The 21,770-nt window shown below is 43.1% G+C and overlaps 2 protein-coding genes and 1 pseudogene across 2 annotated transcripts in view; 2 read left to right on the top strand and 1 right to left on the bottom strand.

The window, feature by feature from the left end:
• The window catches only part of LOC146578658 (uncharacterized), an 11,365-nt gene extending 11,133 nt beyond the window's left edge, over window positions 1–232 (top strand). Inside the window, exon 7 of the mRNA XM_085268830.1 lies at window positions 1–232. This exon is cut by the window's left edge and continues 473 nt beyond it. The gene's annotated coding sequence lies outside the window, so the exon portion shown is untranslated.
• LOC146578653 (uncharacterized) overlaps window positions 1–21,770 on the bottom strand; it is a 563,460-nt pseudogene that overhangs the window by 452,858 nt on the left and 88,832 nt on the right.
• On the top strand, window positions 8,933–18,504 carry LOC146578657 (Fc receptor-like protein 5). The gene is made up of 5 exons (XM_085268991.1): window positions 8,933–8,996; window positions 17,447–17,482; window positions 17,606–17,869; window positions 17,949–18,194; window positions 18,281–18,504. Exons 1-5 carry the CDS (start codon window positions 8,966–8,968, stop codon window positions 18,502–18,504), a joined length of 801 nt encoding a protein of 266 aa, XP_085125117.1. The 5' UTR covers window positions 8,933–8,965.

The following is a 21,770-nucleotide window of genomic DNA, read 5'->3' as shown; positions in this document are numbered from 1 at the left end:
AATTATGCAGGGAAAGTATGGGTCTTTGTGAAGGCTTTTCCATGTCATTTCGTCATCAGATTTATTGTTTATTTCCCATGAAGGTTTAGGTGTTTAGTGCCTGAACAGAATTATTTAAATGAAAGAAGGGAAGGTTAAATTTATCATGTCTTTCATCATGTGCAGCTTCTGCTCTTTTTGGGTGTTTTCTTATCTCAATGGTTGCATAACTTTCCTGTGCAAGCTTCTTTGTCATTTTTGCTTACTAATAATAAACAGTGATACTCTATTCGTGTCAAGTGTTTATTTATTTAAACTGATTTATTTAAAGTTATAGAATAATAATAGAATAAACCAGTTATAAGAACTATGGAGGACCACAAGAGTCATGAAATAAAGAATTCTGTGCTTAAATAATACATTTTAGAATAAATTCTGCATTCATAAATTCATTTTCAAATTCCAATTTAATAAACTGTTCAGCCTCAAGATTTACACTCATCTCGGCACGGATATGTGAAGAATGAAGGGACCCTGCAGTGAAACGGAGTTTACGCAGTCTGACCAACATTTGAAGGTAACGTGCTAACATATACTAATGCTAGCATCACCGCAGGTAGCCCCGTTATTTTAAGGTCATTTTAGCTTGTGAAAGTATTACGTCGCAGCTGTACGAGCTAGCTACGTGTTTTGTAAGCTGCTGTGCTCTTCACAAATAAAGCTGGAAGCAGCATTAGAACCAGCACTGAGGCCTGTTACATTTATACAGTGATAGAGCAACGCCTGCAGCCTACAGCCTTTAAACTAGTGATTAAAATGCTGACAGTAAACTCGTCAGTCCAGATGTTACCACATTACTTTGTGATACTTAAGAGTTAAAACAACTGTGACAGGCTGATTAAAATAACAGCTGTGAGTTCTCTCATTCCTTATACCAAGACTGGAGATCACACTACTGGTTTCAGTTCATTTAATATGTGAGTGCACAGATTCATTCTCAACTGGACATAAATGATGATCAAAGGTTGTACATATGATGAATTCATCAAATCCCAGCCTCTAACACAGTGCGCTGAATCTTTGCATTGAATTTCCAGTATATTCTAATCAGTGCAATTTAATTCAAATTAAATTTCATTCACTGAACCTACAGTGAACGCAAACCAGTGAACAAATTAAAGCAAGTACTGTTGAGAAACTATAATACATAAATTACAATTAAAATTCTCAACAACATGAACAACTGATGAAAATATAAATAATGTATAAACAACTTAAAACCCCCCAAAGCATCTAAGTCGCGTCATGTGACAGTGCAACATCTAAGCATTAGACAGGGGAGGGGGAGCAAAATGTGCCTGCTTTGCGCTGACACGGGAGCGGCAAGTCCTTTGCCCAGGCTAGTATTGATCCGATATTGATGTAGACTTGGTATCGATACAATCGATATTTGGATCAATCTGTCCACCACTAATTTCTAGGCGTAGCCAAGTGGCTTTCCCTTGGGTAGTCTCAGAAACGTGAGGAGAGGCCAGCATCCAGATGAGTGATATTACTGTGACGATGACAGAGTTTTCCAAGGAACCACTGAAGACACAAGAGAGCAGGGGTAAATACATGGACTGTGAAAAACACGAGTAAACAGGGAGCCATGCACTAACATAGGTTAGCAGACAATCTGGCACGGGCTGGTTGTGAATGCTGATCTTAAATAAAATGGGCTTAATTAGTCTTACGTGGTGATCCTGGGAGGGGTGATAAAGACTCTGCCGGGAGAAGGGGAGCAGGGGCTGTGGAAAATACTGTGACTCACCCAGACCATGACAGTTTTTGGTTGAATCAAGCCAGCTGACGCAAAGAAAGCCTGACTAAAACTTCACATTCGCCTCAGGTGGCAGAAAAGAAGTATAACAGAAATGACTGCTCACTTGACAGGTTTCCAGCAGACCGTGTCCACATCCACAGCAAACAGTAATCCAGCCATTACAAAGCTTGAGCAGCATAAGACTGAAAAAGAATGAGACTAAGATCAGGTCACATATTTATTGAAGAAAACGTTACAAGCAGCATAGTTTAAACTCTATGTGCTTTTAATTCTGCTAACGCATTACCCTGAACCCTGTGATATTGAAATATGTAAATATATATTTTTTGGTTATAAAAAATGCTCACCAAAGTCACATAGAAACAGGTAAACAAAAAAGAAAGAGAAAACCTTCAATATTACTGATCATGATGTGGCTTGATGTCACACAGTCCTTTACTTGAGTACAGATTTAAGTGTCCTGCTTACTGAGGAATGTTTTCTGCTTTCTGAGCACCAGTCAATTTTTACTGGTGCTGCTGTTTATTTTTTTCCTGAATATATATGAATATTGTACTATGTTTGCAATGGGCTGAAATAATAATAATAAATAATAATAATACAAACAGCTGTGTCTGGGCACAACATCACTCTGACATATTGAGCTCCAAATGAGATCATCATAGCTGTGGAGAGGAGCAGAGCTGATCTGGAGTCAGATTATGTTCTTTTGTACTGGGACATTCAATGTGTTCCAGCCAAACAGCATCCGTCTTTTAAGAACTGGGTGGATCTGCAGGACAGATGAAGGATGGAGACGTTTCTTTAATTCTGAAGAATGTGACGATTAATGAAAATGGAACATACGACTGTGATAGTTTGACTCACATCAAAACCACTTTTGGTTTTACCTTCAGAACTGCCTTAATCCTCCAAGGCATAGATTCATTCGACTGCAGTGTTGACAAGAGTGGGAGTGATAGTTTGACTCATCAAAACCATCTACCTGATTGTTTATCCTCCAGGTGAGTGAGTAGAGTTGAGTGTGTGTGTGATCAGAGGTGAAGCTGCTTCCTGGTTGTTGATGTTTGTTTCTAAAGATGTTGTTGATGAGACTTTGTAGAAAGCAGCTGGTCTGAGTGATGTGATCAGAGTGCAGTAGATAATGTCTGACAGCAGTTTGAAGAGGAAATGGATTCTGTTCTGTTCTTCACTCATCACCTACCTGACAGCTGACACCTCACACCTGTTTCTCACCTGCAGGTCAGACAGGAGACGACGACAAAGATGAAGGTGGAAGGAAGGAGGATGGAATAAGTAGAGGATGTGCTGGATTGCTAACAAGTGCATCAGTTTTTGGTAATCGTGTTGCTTTTAATGCTATTTTGTTGGTTTTGTGATCTAGGGAAAACATAAAGATTCATCAGGTAAGATTTCCAACGAACCTCCTGTAGACTGAAATCTCTCAGAACTCATCAAGTGTCACAGCTGGGGCGGCAGTCATGTGGCGGTGAGGAAGGAGAATCCAAAAGCAGACAGTGGAGGAGGTGCAAGCAGGTTTTATATACAGTGCACAATAACCAAGGTATGGGCAGAACTGAACATAAACCTAAACTGGAAAAGCTAATACAAAAGGAGGACGCGGAGCGGCGAGGCGAGACATTAAATACACGGCAGAAACACAGACAACGCCACGAGAAGCACAGGCAGACACAAACTATAAATACACACACCAGGTAATCAGGAAATGACACACAGGAGGGGACACAGCTGGAACTAATGAGCATAACGAGACACAGACCTACAAAGTAAAACAGGAAACACACAGACTGTTTTACAACACTAAACTAGGAATACATGGTGTGCCATGTCATAACCAAAGACGACAAAGGATGAAGGATGAACAAACAGCTAACATGAAGGATGCAACAAAGGGCAAAAACACAGGGCTTAAATACATACCGTCGTAATTAGAGAATGCAAGACAGGAGGGAAACACAGCAGGGACAATTCAGGCATGATGACACAGGGGGAAACAATACTGACAACGGAAACATGGGAATTGGAATTACCAACGTAAAACAGGAAACTGAGACAAACACTATAGACACTAAAACGTGGAACATGGGAACATGAAGCAGAGATTATATGACACAGAAACCATAATCCAAGGACTAAGAATGTAATATAAGCAAAAGAATCATATGGTAATCATATGATAAAATATGGTAAATGGCCATTTACTGTATTTGTATAGTGCTTTACTTGGTCCCTATGGACCTCAAAGCACTTTACACATCCAGTCATCCACCCATCCACACACTGGTGATGGCAAACTACATTGTAGCCACAGCCACCCTAGGGCGCACTGACAGAGGCGAGGCTGCCGGACACTGGCACCTCCGGGCCCTCTGACCACCACCAGTAGGCAACGGTGAAGTGTCTTGCCCAAGGACACAACGACTGAGACTGTCCAAGCCGAAGCTCGAACCGGCAGCCTTACGATTACAAGACAATAGTTGGAACTATTAGTTCAATAATAAACCAAAGGCACTGGGTTCATGACCCAGTACCGTGACACCGTTATTTAAAATCAAGTCATTACTTATTTATTTAGTTATTTATTTATTTTTTAAATGTATTCATTTTATATTGACTACTGTGCCAGAATGATGTTGAGAAACACATATGTGTTTTAGAAAGAATAAAATATCCCAAATTGTTTGTTTTATTTCAAATGTGGTTTTTTAACACATTTGGCCACAACTAATGGTGTGGAGGTAAACACAGGCGACACGAGAGCTCTCGATAAACACTGCTCGTTTATTGCCCATCACCACAGAACTGAACACTTTCCCTCCAAAACACAGCAACAATACTTCCTGAGAAACTGGGTGTGAGTGGAGCCCTCCAGTGGTCCACCACACATGCCCCCCCCCCGAACACCCAGTAGGGTTATCCCCTAGTCCAGAACCCTTGCTTTGATTAAATGTCCAGAACGGCTGAACCGGGGAGGTGGAGAGCTGGCGGAGGGGAAACTAGCCTGAGGGCCAGGCTGGCATGGGCGGTCAGGAAAAACTGAAGATAGCTCAGGCCCCGCCAGGTGGGGGGCGTTCTCAGAGGAAGAAGCAGGGTTGTCCAGTCCAGTGGAAGGCGGGCGGCCTGTTGGTCCGCGGCCATAGCCTCAAAGTCTATGCCAACATAAACAGGAGAAACCAGCACGCGGGATAGACAGTCAGCCACGCAGTTGGACTTACCAGCCACGTGCTGAATGTCAGTCGTGAACTCGGAAATGGCTGCCAACTGGCGCTGCTGGCGCCCGCTCCAGGGATCAGAGACCTTGGACATCGCGAATGTCAAAGGTTTATGATCGACGTACGCGGTGAAGTTCCGACCCTCGAGAAAAAAACGAAAATGCCACGTGGCGAGGTGTAGGGCCAGCAACTCCCTGTCAAAAACTCTATATTTGCACTCACTGTCTCTAAGCGTGCGACTAAAAAAAGCGAGCGGTGTCCAGACACCGGAGACCCGCTGTTCTAACACTGCGCCCACTGCCACGTCCGACGCGTCGGAGGTCAACGCAATCTCCGCCGACGGAAATGGATGGGCCAGCAGGGCGGCGTTTGCCAGCGCGGTCTTGTCCCCAGAAAATGCCTGGATGCGTTCAGGGAGCCAATCAATCGGGTCCTTAGCTGTTTTACCCTTCAAGGCAGCATAGAGAGGCTGCAGCAGGTGCGCAGCTCTGGGGAGAAAGCGGTTGTAGAAATTGACCATCCCCAAGAACTCCTGCAGCGCTTTAACGGACGCAGGACCCGGAAAAGCCGAAACGGCCCGGACCTTGTCTGGCAACGGAACCACACCGTCGGCGGAAATGCGGTGGCCCAAGAAATCCAGAACCGGCAAGCCGAACTGGCACTTGGAGGGGTTGACGATCAGGCCGTGTGCCGCCAAGTGCTGGAAAACCTGATGCAGATGGGACGCGTGCTGACTCTCAGAGCAGCTGGCCACCAATATATCGTCAAGGTACACGAAGACGAAAGGCAGCCCGCGCAAAACAGAGTCCATCAGCCGCTGAAAAGTCTGGGCGGCGCCTTTCAGGCCGAACGGCATGCGCAAAAATTCAAACAGGCCGAAAGGGGTAATAACGGCAGTTTTGGGGACGTCTTCGGCGCACACGGGAACCTGGTGATACCCCCGCACCAAGTCAATTTTAGAAAAAATCGAGGTGCCGGCGAGGTGGGCGGAAAAATCCTGGATGTGGGGAGTGGGGTAACGGTCATTCTCCGTGACATTATTCAAACGGCGAAAATCCCCACACGGGCGCCACCGACCGTCTGACTTGGGCACCATGTGTAGCGGAGAAGCCCAGGCACTATTCGAGCGCCGCACTATGCCGAGGCGCTCCATTGCGGCAAACTCTTCCCGAGCGACGGAGAGTTTCGCGGGGTCGAGGCGGCACGCGCATGCGAACACTGGGGACCGACTGTCGGAATATAATGTTCAACCCCGTGCTTCGTTGCCGTATTCGATAAATTAGGAACAGTCAGTGAAGGGAACTCCAAGAGCAAACGCTGAAAAACATTCCCTGAAGTCACTAAATTAGCACGATTCAGGGGCTCGATGGCACGATTAAGCGTCTGTTAGCGACATCGACCAGCAGTCCGTGGGCACAAAGAAAATCAGCGCCCAAAATAGGTACAGAGCTAGTGGCAACAACAAAGGTCCATTGGAAATCCCGACCATGAAAACAAACAGTCACGAACCTTTCCCCAAACGTTGTGATGGGAGAGCCATTAGCCGCAATAAGCTGCGGTCCGCAGCCCGCTGCTAAACTGTCGGCTCCGGACGGGGGAAGGAGGCTCTTCTGGGAGCCGGAGTCAACCAGGAAACGTCTCCCAGACCGCGAGTCTTCTATGAAGAGCAGTTTTTCTTTGTCGCCAGCGGTCGCGGCCATGTCCCAGGGTCAGAAAAGCGCATGGCGGCAGGCAGCGGCGCGCTCCGGCGCCAAAACGCTGATGGTAGAAACAGAGGTCCCGTCCGTGGTGTCGCTGTGCCGCGATCTTTGCCATCAGCGAAGGATCGGGTACGTCGTGGCAGGTCAGCAGGGAAGTGTAAGGCGCCGCCGGCGAGGCTGGAACTAGGTCGTGATCGTGGGAAGTGCGGGTAGCCAGGAGAATACGATCCGCGTCCTCAGCCAGGGAGCGATAATCCTTCGTGCCCAGAAGCGGAGAGTTGGCGAGGCCGGCTCTCACGGCCACCGGCAGCTGTCTGAGGAAAATGTGGGTGAAGAGGAATCCGCCGTCGTCCGGTCCGAGAAAGGATAGCATGTGCTCCATCAGTTCGAGAGCCGTACCACCACCCAGGCCTGAGAGGGAGAGGAGCTTCTCGGCTCGCTCTGCGTCGGTGAGGGCATAGCGCCGAAGAAGCAGCTCCTTAAGGGCGGCGTACTTCTCTCGGGTGGGTGGGTCCTGGAGGAGAGTCAACGCACGACGGGTGGCTAGAGGGTCGAGAGAAGCCACCACATGGTGATATTTCGTGTCGTCAGCCGAGATGCCACGAAGGGCGAACTGGGCCTCCACGTGTACGAACCACGACGGGGGATCGTGAAGCCAAAAGTCCGGCAGCTCAAGCACCACAGCAAACATAGCTGTAGCTGGAGACAGAGGGCTGGCGCGTGCTGATGCATCCAGAGCGGAGTCGGCGCCACCATTGGACTGCAGCATGTTCGAGTCAGGGGTCACCAATGTGGAGGTAAACACAGACGACACAAGAGCTCTCGATAAACACTGCTCGTTTATTACTCATCACCACAGAACTGAACACTTTCCCTCCAAAACACAGCAACAATACTTCCTGAGAAACTGGGTGTGAGTGGAGCCCTCCAGTGGTCCACCACAATGGTGTAGTTTCAGCCTCTGGAACACTTTGGACCTTGTGTTGTGACATTTGGCAGTGCCATTACTGAGCATTAAATCCCTCAACAGAGTTGATAAGGATTTAAAATGTAAACAAGTTGTTCACATGAAGACTTCATTGTCAGTACAAGGTGTCTAAGGAGAAAAACTGACCAGGCTTAATCTACTATGATACAATACATTACTTTCACTTCTGAAACCACAAAAACAACTTCCTGTTGTTGACACTAGTTAACTGTAGTTTTACTGTGATGAGACCTCTCACCACAGTGTGTCCTGGTTTGGCTAACAGAAGTGTTCATGTTGTGAGAAAAAGTTTGCTTTGTGCTCTGTGGTGAAGCGTCTCAGTCTGTATTAAAAGAAGATGGCACCTTTGTGGTCGTCTGACTTCTATTTTCTCAGAAACACCCACTGGTCCTTTCTAATCAGATGTTTTTCAGCAGAGGTGGTAAGCTGCTTAGAAAAGTTCAGGATATCAAACTGGACATCTCTCAGAAAGGGAAGGTTTTTCTGTCATTTTAAATAATTCAAATAATGCACTTCCAAAAACAATGGAAAGTAAGAGTCATAAATTTGCTGTAACATAACCTGCATTCTGTGGTAAAAAAAAAACACCTGAAACTCGTCAGTTAACAAATAATAATAATTATTTTGGATAAATAAATAAAGCTTTTTCGGTATCAAAACCTTGTTCAAGGTGTCTGCAGGCATTCACACCTCAGCTTCGGTGCTGTTGTTCTGCACACTGGAGGCACAGCTCAATTCCCTCTCCCAGAGAATGCAGCACTCATGCCACCGACACTCTTCCTTCACCGAGCAACTCCTGGTGGGGAGTGAAAATGATTTCTTTTTTTATGTTCCTCCTGAGATGGTTAATACCAAAAACGTAAACACTCTTCAAAACCTATTAAGAACATCAAATCTAAAATCGTTTATTCCAAGGCTGCTGATTCGTTGGGCTAAAAAGACTGCTCATTCTCTTCATTTTGAGAATACGAGAATGGAGAACCTGGAGTCCCAGATTTAAACCTAGTGGGAGTGCCCCCCCACAGAGGGACAAAAGGACCCCCTGAACCTTCACAGACAAGTTACATCTTAAAATTAATCTGTTAATAACATACATAAAATAATAATATTTACACGATGAAAAGTAGTATCCCACCTTTGTCTTTGAACCAATAGAAAGCTGGTGCTCAGAGGAAGAGGGCGGGCTTTACTTGGTGTCAGTGACAGAAATGAAAAAAAGCTCAAATGAGTGAGAAGGACGATGAAGGAAACATCTGTGCTGTGTCTGCTCTGTAAGTAGAATCTCTGTGTTTGTTTGAATTCTTGTACTTTGACTGTCTGCTCTCCTGATAACTGATGATGGAGGAGAAGACATGAAAAACAAATCAGGCTGAATTCAAGTTCAAACACCACGAGGACCAACTGCAGGTCTGAACTGACTCTTTATCTTTGCTCAGGAGTCGAGGAAACACAGCAGGCAGTGAAAAGATCAAATCATTCACTCATTATATCAACACAGCTGCACAGTGGACACATGACCTTGCTGTGTCATTATAAGTAGTGGATATTTTCGATATAATCACAGTGTATTCAGTGCATATGACTGTAATCATTATGATCACTCTAAGACAGGGGTCGGGTACCTTTTTTGGCTGAGAGAGCCGTGAACGCCATATTTTAAAAATGTAATTCCATGAGAGCCATACAGTAGGTTTAAAGATAAAGTACATGTCAATCAATCAAAGTTTATTTCTATAGCATATTTTAAAAGACTAGCATACATCAAAATGCTTCACAATAGTACAGCAATGCGGGCAGAACGGGAAACAAATTGAATGATTGAATAGATTCCGATGTACGGATATCAACTAGGAGATTATTCCAGAGTCTAGGAGCAGCAATAGCAAAGGCTTTTAAACCAGACCTTGGTTGCATTAAGAGCAGTTGGCTGGAGGAACTTTGGGTTATACAGGTCAAGGAGATCAAGTAGCTAGGGTTATTTGAAGTTTTAAGTTATTTAAATGTTTAACAGTGAGCAAGAGGATTTTAAAATCAATATGATATTTGATGGGAAGCCAGTGTAAGTTAGCAAGGACAGGGACAATCCCTGTCCTTGCTAACTTACATTACTTACATTCCCACACATTTTACCCTCTTTTTTGAGGGATCCAAATTTTATTTTCTGATACCCTGTCCCACTTGCAAATTAGGGGCATAATACTATAAATAAGACTTGATCAGAACCACACTGGCAAAGATGGCAAAAGATTATCTGCTGCGAGGGCCATCCAATTGATTTTGTAAGAGGGAGGGGCTTCGGATGATGATGTTGACAAAGAGGTTTCAGAATATTTCACATTTCTGAAAATTCAGAGTCTGACAGTGACTTTGAAGAAGAGGATGAGGTTGAGCACCATTTAGTAACAAAACGAAGACGAGTACCCCATCTGCAGCCAGTTCCAGGACCAGAACAAGCCCACCAGACAGCAAGTGAAGAAATATGGATGTCAATAACTGGTGAAATTGAATGGTCTTCTTGCCCAAGAAATGAGCTACCCTGCAGAGCTGTTACTGTGATAAGCCAGGGCCAACATGGCTGACAGTTACTCATGTGCAGGATATCAAGTCTTCATTTGAGTTTTTCATCCCAGATTCCATCCAGAAAATTATTCTGGATTGCAGTAATCTAGAAGGACGGTGTGTTTTTGGAGAGAGGTGGAAGGAGATGGACCAAATTCATCTTGCAGGAGTTTTCAGGTCCAAAGGGGAATCCACAGAATCCCTGTGGGATGCAGAAACCGGCAAGAACCTTTCCGTGCATCAATGTCTCTGGAAAACTTCCACAAAATTTCCAGGATTATCCGTTTTGATAACCGAGACGACAGACCAGCTCAACGGCACTGAGACAAGTTAGCTGCCATCAGGACAGTGTGGGATAAGTGTGTGCACCACCTCCATCTGTTTTATAACCTTGGGCCTAATGTCACTATTGATGAGCAGCTGATCCCGTTTAGTTGTGAAACATATTGCTTCACGTGTAAATGTGTTGTGTCTTTCCACTCACTCCACTTGATTATAACTGATTTATTTTTTTATATAACATTTTATAAAAAAAAAAAAAACGAGAAGCACATTAATTCATAAATGTGATCTAACAAAGGTAAAGGGAAAAAATTAACCATGTTTGCTGTTCATATGGCTTGTAATTGGGATGAAGTAAACACCTGTTGAATAATTTAACATAAAATTGTTTGATAGTGTTCATTTGGAAAGCCAAAACTCTAGCGGGTCCACCAGACCCATGAACACTGGCTGAGTAACAAAAATACGAACAACACACAAGGGTTAAGCATAACAACATGTTCTACCCTTGTAAGGAGAATGTTATGGTCAACCGTATTAAAAGCAGAAGTTCAATCTAATAAAACTACAGAGCGCCCTGAAAACATGATAAAGACATGCTGTGGAAGAGAGACAGAGATTAATAACAGATATGATTCAGTGCAGAGATGCCTATTAACACATATGAATGAGAACGAATGAGAAAGGTGACTGGAAAGGAAAAACTCAATGCATCATGGGAATCCCTGGCAGCCTACGTCTATTGCAGCATAACTAAGGGAGGATTCAGGGTCACCTTGTCACGGCTGGTGGGGTGAGCCGTGTGGTGTAGGAGAAAAAGGACCCAAAATGCAGGCAGTGGACTGGTGATGAGAGTGATGTTTTATTTACAGAAGTGGAGCGACCGAACAGGCAGTGAGAAAAGACGAATGACTGAAAAAACCTAGACTGGAAAAACTAAGTGACAAACCTAAGCATGAAGGATCATGACACACCTGGTCCAGCCCTAACTATATGCTTTAGCAAAAAGGAAAGTTTTAAGCCTAATCTTGAAAGTAGAGATAGTGTCTGTCTCCTGAATCCAAACTGGCAGCTGGTTCCACAGAAGAGGGGCCTGAAAACTGAAGGCTCTGCCTCCCATTCTACTTTTAAATACTCTAGGAACAACAAGTAGGCCTGCAGAGCGAGAGCGAAGTGCTCTAATAGGGTGATATGGTACTACAAGGTCATTAAGATAAGATGGGGCCTGATTATTTAAGACCTTGTATGTGAGGAGCAGGATTTTGAATTCAATTCTGGATTTAACAGGAAGCCAATGAAGGGAAGCCAAAACAGGAGAAATATGCTCTCCCTTTCTAGTCCCTGTCAGTACTCTTGCTGCAGCGTTTTGGATTAGCTGAAGGCTTTTCAGTGAGTTTTTTGGACATCCTGATAATAATGAATTGCAGTAGTCCAGCTTCGGAGTAATAAATGCATGAACTAGTTTTTCAGCGTCACTCTGAGACAGGATATTTCTAATTTTAGAGATGTTTCACAAATGGAAGAAAGCAGTCTTACATATTTGTTTAATATGTGCGCTGAAGGACATGTCCTGGTCAAAAATGACTCCAAGGTTCCTCACAGCGTTACTGGAGGCCAAGGTAATGCCATCCAGAGTAAGAATCTGGTTAGATACCATATTTCTAAGATTTTCAGGGCCGAGTACAATAACCTCAGTTTTATCTGAATTAAGAAGCAGAAAGTTAGTCTTCTAATGATGCTGCCTGAGGGAAGCATGTATAGTGTAAACAGAATTGGTCCTAGCACTGAACCCTGTGGAACTCCATAACTGACCTTAGTGTGTGAAGAGGACTCTCCATTTACATGTACAAATTGGAGTCTATTAGATAGATATGATACAAACCACTGCAGCGCAGTACCTGTAATACCTACAGCATGTTCTAATCGCTCTAATAGGATATTATGGTCAACAGTATCGAATGCTGCACTAAGGTCTAGCAGGACAAGCACAGAGATGAGTCCACTGTCAGAGGCCATAAGAAGATCATTTGTAACCTTCACTAAAGCTGTTTCTGTGCTGTGATGAGCTGTGAAACCTGACTGAAACTCTTCAAATAAACCATTCCTCTGCAGATGATCTGTTAGCTGTTTGACAACTACTCTTTCAAGGATTTTTGATATGAAAGGAAGGTTGGAGATTGGCCTATAATTAGCTAAGACTGCTGGGTCTGAGTAAAGGTTTTACTACAGCCAGCTTGAAGGCCTGTGGTACATATCCGATTATTAGAGATAGGTTGATCATATTTAAGATTGAAGAATTAATTAATGGCAGGACTTCTTTGAGCAGTTTTCTCTAAGCTCTAAGCTGCACGTGCTGGCAAAAAAAGTTCTAACCTGAATTGAAAATAAAATGAAAACTTTAACAATTCTGTTTTGCAGTGTTAGTCAGGAAGTGACTGGCTGCTCCCGTATGGGATTAGAACGATGCCACCTTATCCCATAGTCCAGCCAATGATCGATTCACATTCGTATATACGCAGCTAATCAACATCGTTGACAGGCTATGACAGCGTCCTTATGTGCCGACACCAGTGTTTTAGCTAGCAAAGCGACGTGGCTGATGTGGAGTGAAGCCAACGTGTACAACCATTGGAGATGTGAGCAGGACAGACGGAACAAATGACGGAAAAAGTGTGGACTTTATACCAGTTTTTAAATTGTGTTGATAGGCCACGTAAAACCAGAGTTATGATAAAAATATGCAATGTTTGGTTTTCTTCCTGAATACTGTCGTTGTTTATATTTACTGCGGGAAGAAACGGTAAAAAAGGCATTTTATAAGGAAAACGCTCGAAAGCCTGTGAGCAAAAACAAAACCAAAACGTACCAAAAATGTACCATGTCGACCAATCAACAGTTGTTTAGGGAGGAGGAAAGTTTTAGGAGTGAGGGCGGTGTTTTGAGATGTGAAAGATTTGTGACCTTTAGAGATGAAGCATTGCCAAATATGACCAAAATGCTCAAAACACTCTCCGCCTTTAAGCAAAAACAAAAACAAAAAAAACTCCACCCTTTCCTATTGGTCAAAAAATGTACCATGTCGACCAATCAAAAATTATATAGCAACGTGTCATTTAGTTGTTAAGAAATGGAAGGAAGTTTTAGGAGTGACGGCGATGTTTTGAGATGTGAGAGATTTGAGACGTTTAGCGCAAATCTTGTGTAGTTAGTGTGTAGTGTAGTCAATAGTTTTGTTGTGTGTGTCAGAACAATGAGGCGACTGCTGAATGTTACAGGTGTTACAGGAGTGATACATCTCCTGTTGTCAGGCCTGCAGGTATCAGGCTGTTGTTCTCCTTCATCTCATAGTGGACAGAAATTATTTTTTGGAGTGGCACAAATAATTTGTGTGGCATCAATATTTTTACTTCCAATAGTGTTAACATACAACACAGGTCATGAACAAGATTTTTTTAAAATTTTCATTGTAAGTGAGCTAAAGCAGTTAATTAAAAGTAGTCTAACATACATGTAAATGTTGTCATTTTAATAAACCATGTAACTTGGATGGATTCAATGCTGGCGTGACCACAGTGCACACGTCTAATGTTGCTCACAGTGGTCCAAGGGATCGCTCAGGGAGTTTGTGTGTTTGCTCAGACACATAAAAAATTAGAGGGAACATTGCTTGTGACTGTTATTGTTAGAGTTAAAGCTGTTAGTTTTATCTCTCTCCAAACAATATTGACCTAACCAGCAGCAAAAGAAGATCCAAACTTTGCGTCACATAAACATCGTCATGAATTCCCTCTGTGATTTTATTGTGGTGGAAGCAAAACCGTAAAACCCTTTTACGGTTTTGCTTCCACCACAATAAAATCACACTTCATGCACAGCTCTCTCTCTCTGTACTTCATCAACAGTTTCCTGTCTAAAAATCTGTTTATGTTATATGTACACACAATCACACTCCCCAAGCGTGCTCTAAGCCCCAGCTCTAGGTACCCTTGCCCCTGGAGGGGGAAACTGCACCCAGACCGAGGTGGTGTCACCCTTTTCACAAGGGTGGAGGGAAGCAGACCGCCCCGACTCGGCAGCAGCAGGGAGGCCCCACACTCCAGACGCCAATCGGGTCTACGTGTATTTTAAATTGAGAGGTGGGCAATGACGCCAGGGGTGAGGTGTACACCCTGATGGTCTTTTGGAGTCCGTGTAGCGTGCCCACCCCCAAGATCCTATATGTATGTGTTATGAGCAGAGATGGGCAGTAACGCGTTACAAGTAACGCGTTACAAGTAACGCGTTACTGTAATCCGATTACTTTTTTCGAGTAACGATTAAAGTAAGGGATTACTATTGCAAAAACGGTAATTAGATTACCGTTACTTTCCCGTAGGAACGCTGCATTACTGCGTTACTAAAACCGTGATTTTTTTTTTGCGAGAACGTGCGACGTTTGTGACAACAGCTGTGTGCAGATCAACAGTGGATCATATATCGAGTACTGGAGAGAGTATGAGCGTGCAGCGTTTAAAGCTTGGAAGTACTGACCTTACTTTGAGTTTGATTCCATAAAAAGTGACAAAAACATAAGTGTCCGTTGTGCGTGGGAAGAAAACTTCTTTTTACACCGAAAAAAACCCCTAAATTTCCAAACAAGCTCCGAGTGCCCAACGACGTAATGGGAAATTCACAGAGAAACTGCCGTATCCTTCCACTGACCGCTGCGGCACACCTGCACCAGGGTAAACCTCCGCCTACCCTGCTCCTGCTTTACAGGTGAAAATAGAGCAAAAGGACCGCTGAGTCTTTGACTTTATTTATTTTCTGCTGTGTTTCACTTGCATCTATTTGAAAGAGTGAGTGTAAACACAAAAAATATTTTATTTTATGTGCTGGAATGTGCAGAAAATAGGTTTAAATATTAAACAAATTTCTTCCAGTCAGAGAATGTTGCATATAATTAAATTTTTGCTTGATGTATAAAGTTAAAAGATTAAAACTGATAAAACAAGTTAAAAAAAAGAGACTTTTCCATTTGATTACATTTTGTATGATGGATTATGTAGAAAAAGTAGAATTGGGCTGAGAGATCTATCGCTTTATCACCTCTTCAGGTTGTAAATCGTGTTTTTAAAAAGTAACTAAGTAACTAAGTAATTAATTACTTTTGAAAATAAGTAATCAGTAAAGTAACGGGATTACTTTTTTTGGGGAAGTAATCAGTAATTAGTTACTGATTACTTTTTTCAAGTAACTTGACCAACACTGGTTATGAGAGTGTGAGTAATGTGAATGTCTAAGTTGTGAGATAATACTGAGGCACAGGCAGCCAAAAGGGGACAGAGGGGGGGGTAGCCTCCTCTGCACCCTGGTGACACACCTTTACCCCAAGGCCCTGCATGTGTGGGTGATTGTGGTGGAGCGGGAAGAGGGAGGCAGCTGGAGATGGGGAGTGAAGGAAGGGAGGGGCAAGTGACCTCTCCCTGGGGCCAGCTCCCCCGCTGACCCCAGTAGGCACCCCCATACTCCGCAACCCGCCAGGGAAAGGGGGCCCAGGCCCATCCGGACCGGGGCCCAGAACAGCAGCGCCGCCCGGCCCCAAAGAGCCCGGGACAGTCCACCCGACCCCACCACAGAGAAAACTGCACCCACTCCATCATCCACTCATCTTCCAGACTACACAAGACAATAGATGCCCAGGCTGAGATCTTCCTCCGCCTCTCCTGTATCTCCCCCTCCTGCAGAGTGAGTTCCTGAAGACAGGAAAGCTCCTGCAAGATGTGACAACCTCCCCACCAGTTGAAGAGCCCCCCAGGTGGTTCAATGCAGGTGGTTCAATGCACTGCACCCTGCACCGTCACCTAAGAGCCAGCAGAGCCACTAATAGGCCTTGACCGCTACCCAGGTTGAGCCCCACAAGGAAGATGCTCCTGGGGAATCCCCCGACGCCCCAAGCCTGACCCTACCCCCACACCAATCACAACAGCGAAGGTGGGACCAAACTATGAACCCCCCCCCCCCCCCCCCCCCCACTAGGTGATGGAGCTGATCAAAGATCTGATGTGGCAGAGGCTGTATCAAGACTAATGTAATCTAATAGATAATTTCTATATTGGTTAGAATTAAGATTATTTTTATTTTTCCGGTTCATGAGGACTGTTTTCTTGGCTATGCATAGGGCAGTGAAAACCATATGGGCTATATTCTTATCTGAAGTGACATTATCTAAGCTGCCCAACAAACACACTAAGGGGGAAGTTGGAATGTTACATTTCAGACACTTTGATAAGTCCTCACACTGAGCTGTTTCAGATGTTCAGTCATGTTCATGAAATACTATAAATAAATAAAAGCTATACCACCCGAGTGACCAGCTCACCAAGCTGCACGCCACGCATCTGAGCACAAAGCGGTTCAAGTTCAAGAATGTTTTGGCATACCCCCATCTGTGAATGGCTTTATATTAAGCACTAGCAAAGCTAGGCAAATTCCAGTCACCTTGTTGGGTCCAAACATGGAGTTGCTGCTGATTAGCTTGCACTTTGCAAAGTAGCTCTTGAAATGCTTTTTTCCTGCTGTCCACCGCATGATATTCCGATGCAAATGTGGTATGGCGTGTGCCAGAAAAGTTTGGATGTGGTGAGATATGTTAATAAAAATAAAATGAAATGATTTATAAATTGTGTTTGACCCTTTAAAACCAGTGGGAGGAAGCACACTCCATTTTGCGTAACTATTTTTAAATCCCTGTAGAACTGCAACAACGTAAGCTAGCGCAGTAATTTTTTTTTGAATATGAAACTGGAGGAGTCATTTCCTTCCACATATAGCTTTGCTGTTTGTGTGGAGTTGTTCTTTATGTTCACCTCAAATCAACCTGAGTGTCATTTCTCTTTAGTTCTGATCTCACTGCTGAGCTGCACAACAAACCAAGGTCAGTAACCTTCTTCTGTCACAGTTTAAACCTGAGAAATGCTCACTGATATGACCTGATGGGGTTCATGTTTCACAATGTAAAGTCTAACAGATCATCAGTTTTTCATTTTAACCCTCACAGCTCGTCTGACTGTGAGTCCCAGCAGCTCTCAGTTCTTTAAAGGAGACTTTTTGTCTCTGAGCTGTGAGGAGGACGACAGCTCTGCTGGATGGACTCTGAGGAGAAACACAAGCAAAGAACAGAGGACTCAGTGTGGAGATGGGTGGGGAAAACCTGCTGGTTCTTCCTGTAAGATCAGTAACACATATCAAATGGACAGTGGAGTTTACTGGTGTGAGTCCAGAGAGGGTCCCATCAGTAACATGGTTAACCTGACAGTCACTGGTAAGCTGAGTGTGTGGAGTTAGTGTTGATGAAGCTGTGTGTAAATGGATGAAATGCTGTAGTTTGTCTCTGTGTTGAGGTGGATCAGTGATCCTGCAGAGTCCTGTCCTCCCTGTGATGGAGGGAGATGACGTCACTCTGCTCTGTAAAACAAAGACCACTCCCTCCAACCTCCCAGCTGCTTTCTATAAAGATGGCTCCCTCATCAGGAAGCAGCCTACAGGTCACATGACCATCCAGCATGTTTCCAGGTCTGATGAAGGCCTCTACAAGTGTGACATCAGCGGTCATGGAGAGTCTCCATCCAGCTGGATCACTGTCACAGGTGACACACTCACCTGTCTGTGTTTCTGCAGCTTTCAACATTCACAATGTGACGACAACTTAGTGACTGTGTTTGCTTTATTTTAGGGGAACACACCACCACACCTCCACTTACATCCACACCTCCACCTACATCCACCTGTCCTCCTGGTTCCACCTCCATCATTTTTCCTCCATCACTCTCTCCTCCTGTTCTCTCTGTGTTTTCATTTGTTGTATCAGTGTGTGTTGTGGTTCTATTGGTGTTACTGGTTCTGCTGGTGAGACGATGTGTTCACAGGAAACCTGAAGGTGAGACTCAGACTTCCTGATCTTTCATGTCTGAGTTTGTTTAGTAGAATAAAGTTCACATTCATTATGATCACAGTAACAACTTGATTAAATGTAATCTCTGTTTAGATATTTAATTTGAAATATTTTTCATTTTGGAAAATTTCAGCAGATCAACAAGCTGGAGAAGATGACATCATCACACGTGTCATGTACCATGCTGTCAAAATACAAAGTAGAGGTATCGCTGTGTTTCCTACACTCGGTTTTTAGTGTTTTGTGTCTGTGTGTGTTTTGGGAGTAGATGTGTGGTGTGTTTTATAATGTGAGGACATTCATAAATATTTAAGGCATACTTTGCTTGAAAGTTGTAGTAACAAACATGATGGTTGCAACGCTCCGAAAGAGCAAATCAGCAGCTTAAACACAAAGTATATGAACATCAGAAAGTTTCAGCTTCTTTTTTTCATAGTAAGGATGGAGTTCAATATACTTATGGTAACTTCCTGGATTACTGTGTGGGTAATAAATTATTTTAGGAAAGTGAATATTAGAGGAACAGCAGCTTTTTGCACTTGTTCTTTTCACCTCTGCAAGTTTCTGCTCAGTCTGTTTATTGTTCTAATCTAAGACTTATTAGAAAATCCTTACTAGAAGACCAGCTCACACATAAAGAGTAGAAGTATAACTTGTGTGGTTTACTTATTTATTTTCAATGACAAATTCATCAAACCATTGAATCAAGTTTTATCAGATGGTGTCTGGTGATTCTGCATCTGCCCTTGTTGTTTCACTTTCATTTAGGCAGAGGTTATAAAATAACTTCACATTTCTGCTCAGAGTCAATATAAGACTGCTGCTGAGTGTTTGACTGGAGGTAGAATTAGATTTAGTCCATGAAGACTGTTTATGACTTTGGTGATATGATGAATTTTGAGGACATTATGAAGCAGTGAGGGATGATCAGAAGTGTAGAAATGCAGATTATTGTAACAGTAAAACTATTTTTGATCAAAAGCCTGAAATCATAACAATTAAGTTCACACCTTTATTATAATCGGTGTCCTTTGATTAAACATTGGCTAACTTAGACGAATGTTACCATGTGTGTTTCACACTGTACTTACTGAGTGTTGCTCACTGTGAGCTGGACTGTGTGTTTGTGGTCTGTGGTTAACTGAGGCTAACAGCTCTGCAGTCGTCCAGCATCCTGTTTCTGATAGAAAGAAAACACTTCAGCTGCAGCTGTTTCAACACAGACCTGCTCATTTTAAACACAGAAAGGAATGACAATAGCATTTTAAATCATATCTACATCAGTATATATATTTGCATTCTGAGTGTCACCTTAACAACATTAATATTTTGCTAGTGTCTTTGACACACTAATATGTAAAACAGATCCATTCATATTGATATTGATTCTAGTTAAATATAGTCTTAAGCTGCTTCTCACTGCAGTGCATTGTTATTTGGCCAATCATAATTCAGTTCATTTCAGTTTTATTTATACAGCACCAAATCAGAAAAACAGTTGCCTCAATGCACTTAAAGTGGTCGTGCTGTGAGCAGATTTTTGCTCTTTGCTCTGTGGTAAAGAGCGTCGGTCTGCAATGGAAGAAGAAGGTGTGTTTGTGGTTGTCCACCTTGTTATTCTCAGAAACTCTCCCCAGTTCTTTGTGGTGGTCTGTGTTTCTCAGCAGAGCTGTTAAAAAAATGGAAACTTTACAAAGGTTTTAATCTTTATAAAGAGTTGTCAGTTAAACTTTTCATGATGCAACTTTACAAAAAATATGATAATACTACAAGTAATAGTAAACTTTTTGCTCTAGTGTGATAATATCACAATGCTGTAGCTGTTGTACCTGCAGTCATTTAAATGTGTTTTATTTTACATCCAGCTGCAGTCCATTCAGCAGTGAAAACTTACCAACCAGAAACCATCTGAACAAAGAAGGCCCAGGTACAACTGCTCTTGACTTTTAACTTTGAATAAAGGCTACTCTGTTTCCAGACATCCTCCTAACCTAAGCTAACACAACCACATCATGACTCAATTTCAGATCTCAGATTTGTGAAGGATATCACACTCACACTTCTTATCTCTGAACAAGCACACAAACCTGTTCCTGTTAAATAAGACATGGACAGCTAAACATTAGATCAGTGATAAAAGAGCCTCCCCCCTTCTCTTGGAACAATACTTAAGAGTTTTATGTCACATAACATGTAATTCAAGTGATTCTGTAATTCTAAATGGATGACTACAAACAAAAATCAGCCTTCTGATAGACACACCTGTGGTATCACTTTCATTATCCTTTGTCACATTGAGCTCAATTTATTGCATTTACAGATTTTCAGAAAACTTGACTTCTGACCTTGAGGTCAATGATACTGAGATTTGAACTTGTCGGAGATTTTTAGTAGATGAGCTTGGTATCATTTTGAAACTCTGTCCCCTAGATCTCAAGTTGTCATATTCATCAATGCAGGTGTCCATGCTGTCCGTCAGCATGCCAGCTGGGGTGATGACAATGCCTCATCAGCTTTTAAGGGGCATTTTGCACAGCAGAAAGAGGAGATTCTGAGGGCCGCCAGGTCCCGTTTCTACTATAAGCTAACAATGATTGTGCTCAGGGTTGCACAGTTTTGTGATGGTTAGCACTGTTTCCTAACAGCAAAAACGTCCTGAGTTCAAACCCTGGCTCAGGCATTAATGTCTGCAGTTTACATGTTCTCCCTGTGGATGTGCAGGTTCTCTCCCACAGTCCAGTACATGACGGGTTTATTTTTGTTTGTGATTTCAAACTGACCCTAGGTATACATGTATGAGTTAATTTCAGCTCTTCGGGTTCCTGTTTGACTTGCTAATTTCACAGTGCTCTGATTTGTGTCTGAACTGGTTCCCAGTAAAGTCTGAACTGGGACTGTGTGTGATGCAGAGAGGTGGAGATTTGAGGTCTTTATTGAACTACAAAGTTTGTAATCATGTTTCCTGTTGTTTGAACTGTGTGTGTTTGTGTTCAGACTTTAAACCAGAGCCAGACGTCGTCTACTCTTCACTGAAGTAGTCCACCAGTCCAACCACTGACATCCAGCTGCTGGTCTCTAACTGGTCCCCCAGCACCTCAGACCAAAGGACATCCACATGTTCAAAAGACTTTCTGTGTATTTTATGTGTTTCTTTGGCTTATTTAGACTCACATACTTCAAAAATCAGATAATCTTAATTGATATAGGTATCTAAATTCAGCAATGATAATAAAAGTATGCTAATATGTTTTATGCTTACAATAAGGTCACT

This window comes from Mchenga conophoros, linkage group LG3 (assembly GCF_057382185.1).
Source record: "Mchenga conophoros isolate Kocher_MC1m ecotype Shallow Benthic linkage group LG3, M_conophoros_male_GT1.1, whole genome shotgun sequence".
NCBI lineage: Eukaryota > Metazoa > Chordata > Actinopteri > Cichliformes > Cichlidae > Mchenga > Mchenga conophoros.
The sequence above is the reverse complement of the archived record's forward strand: the minus strand, read 5'-3'. Positions and strand labels throughout refer to the sequence as shown.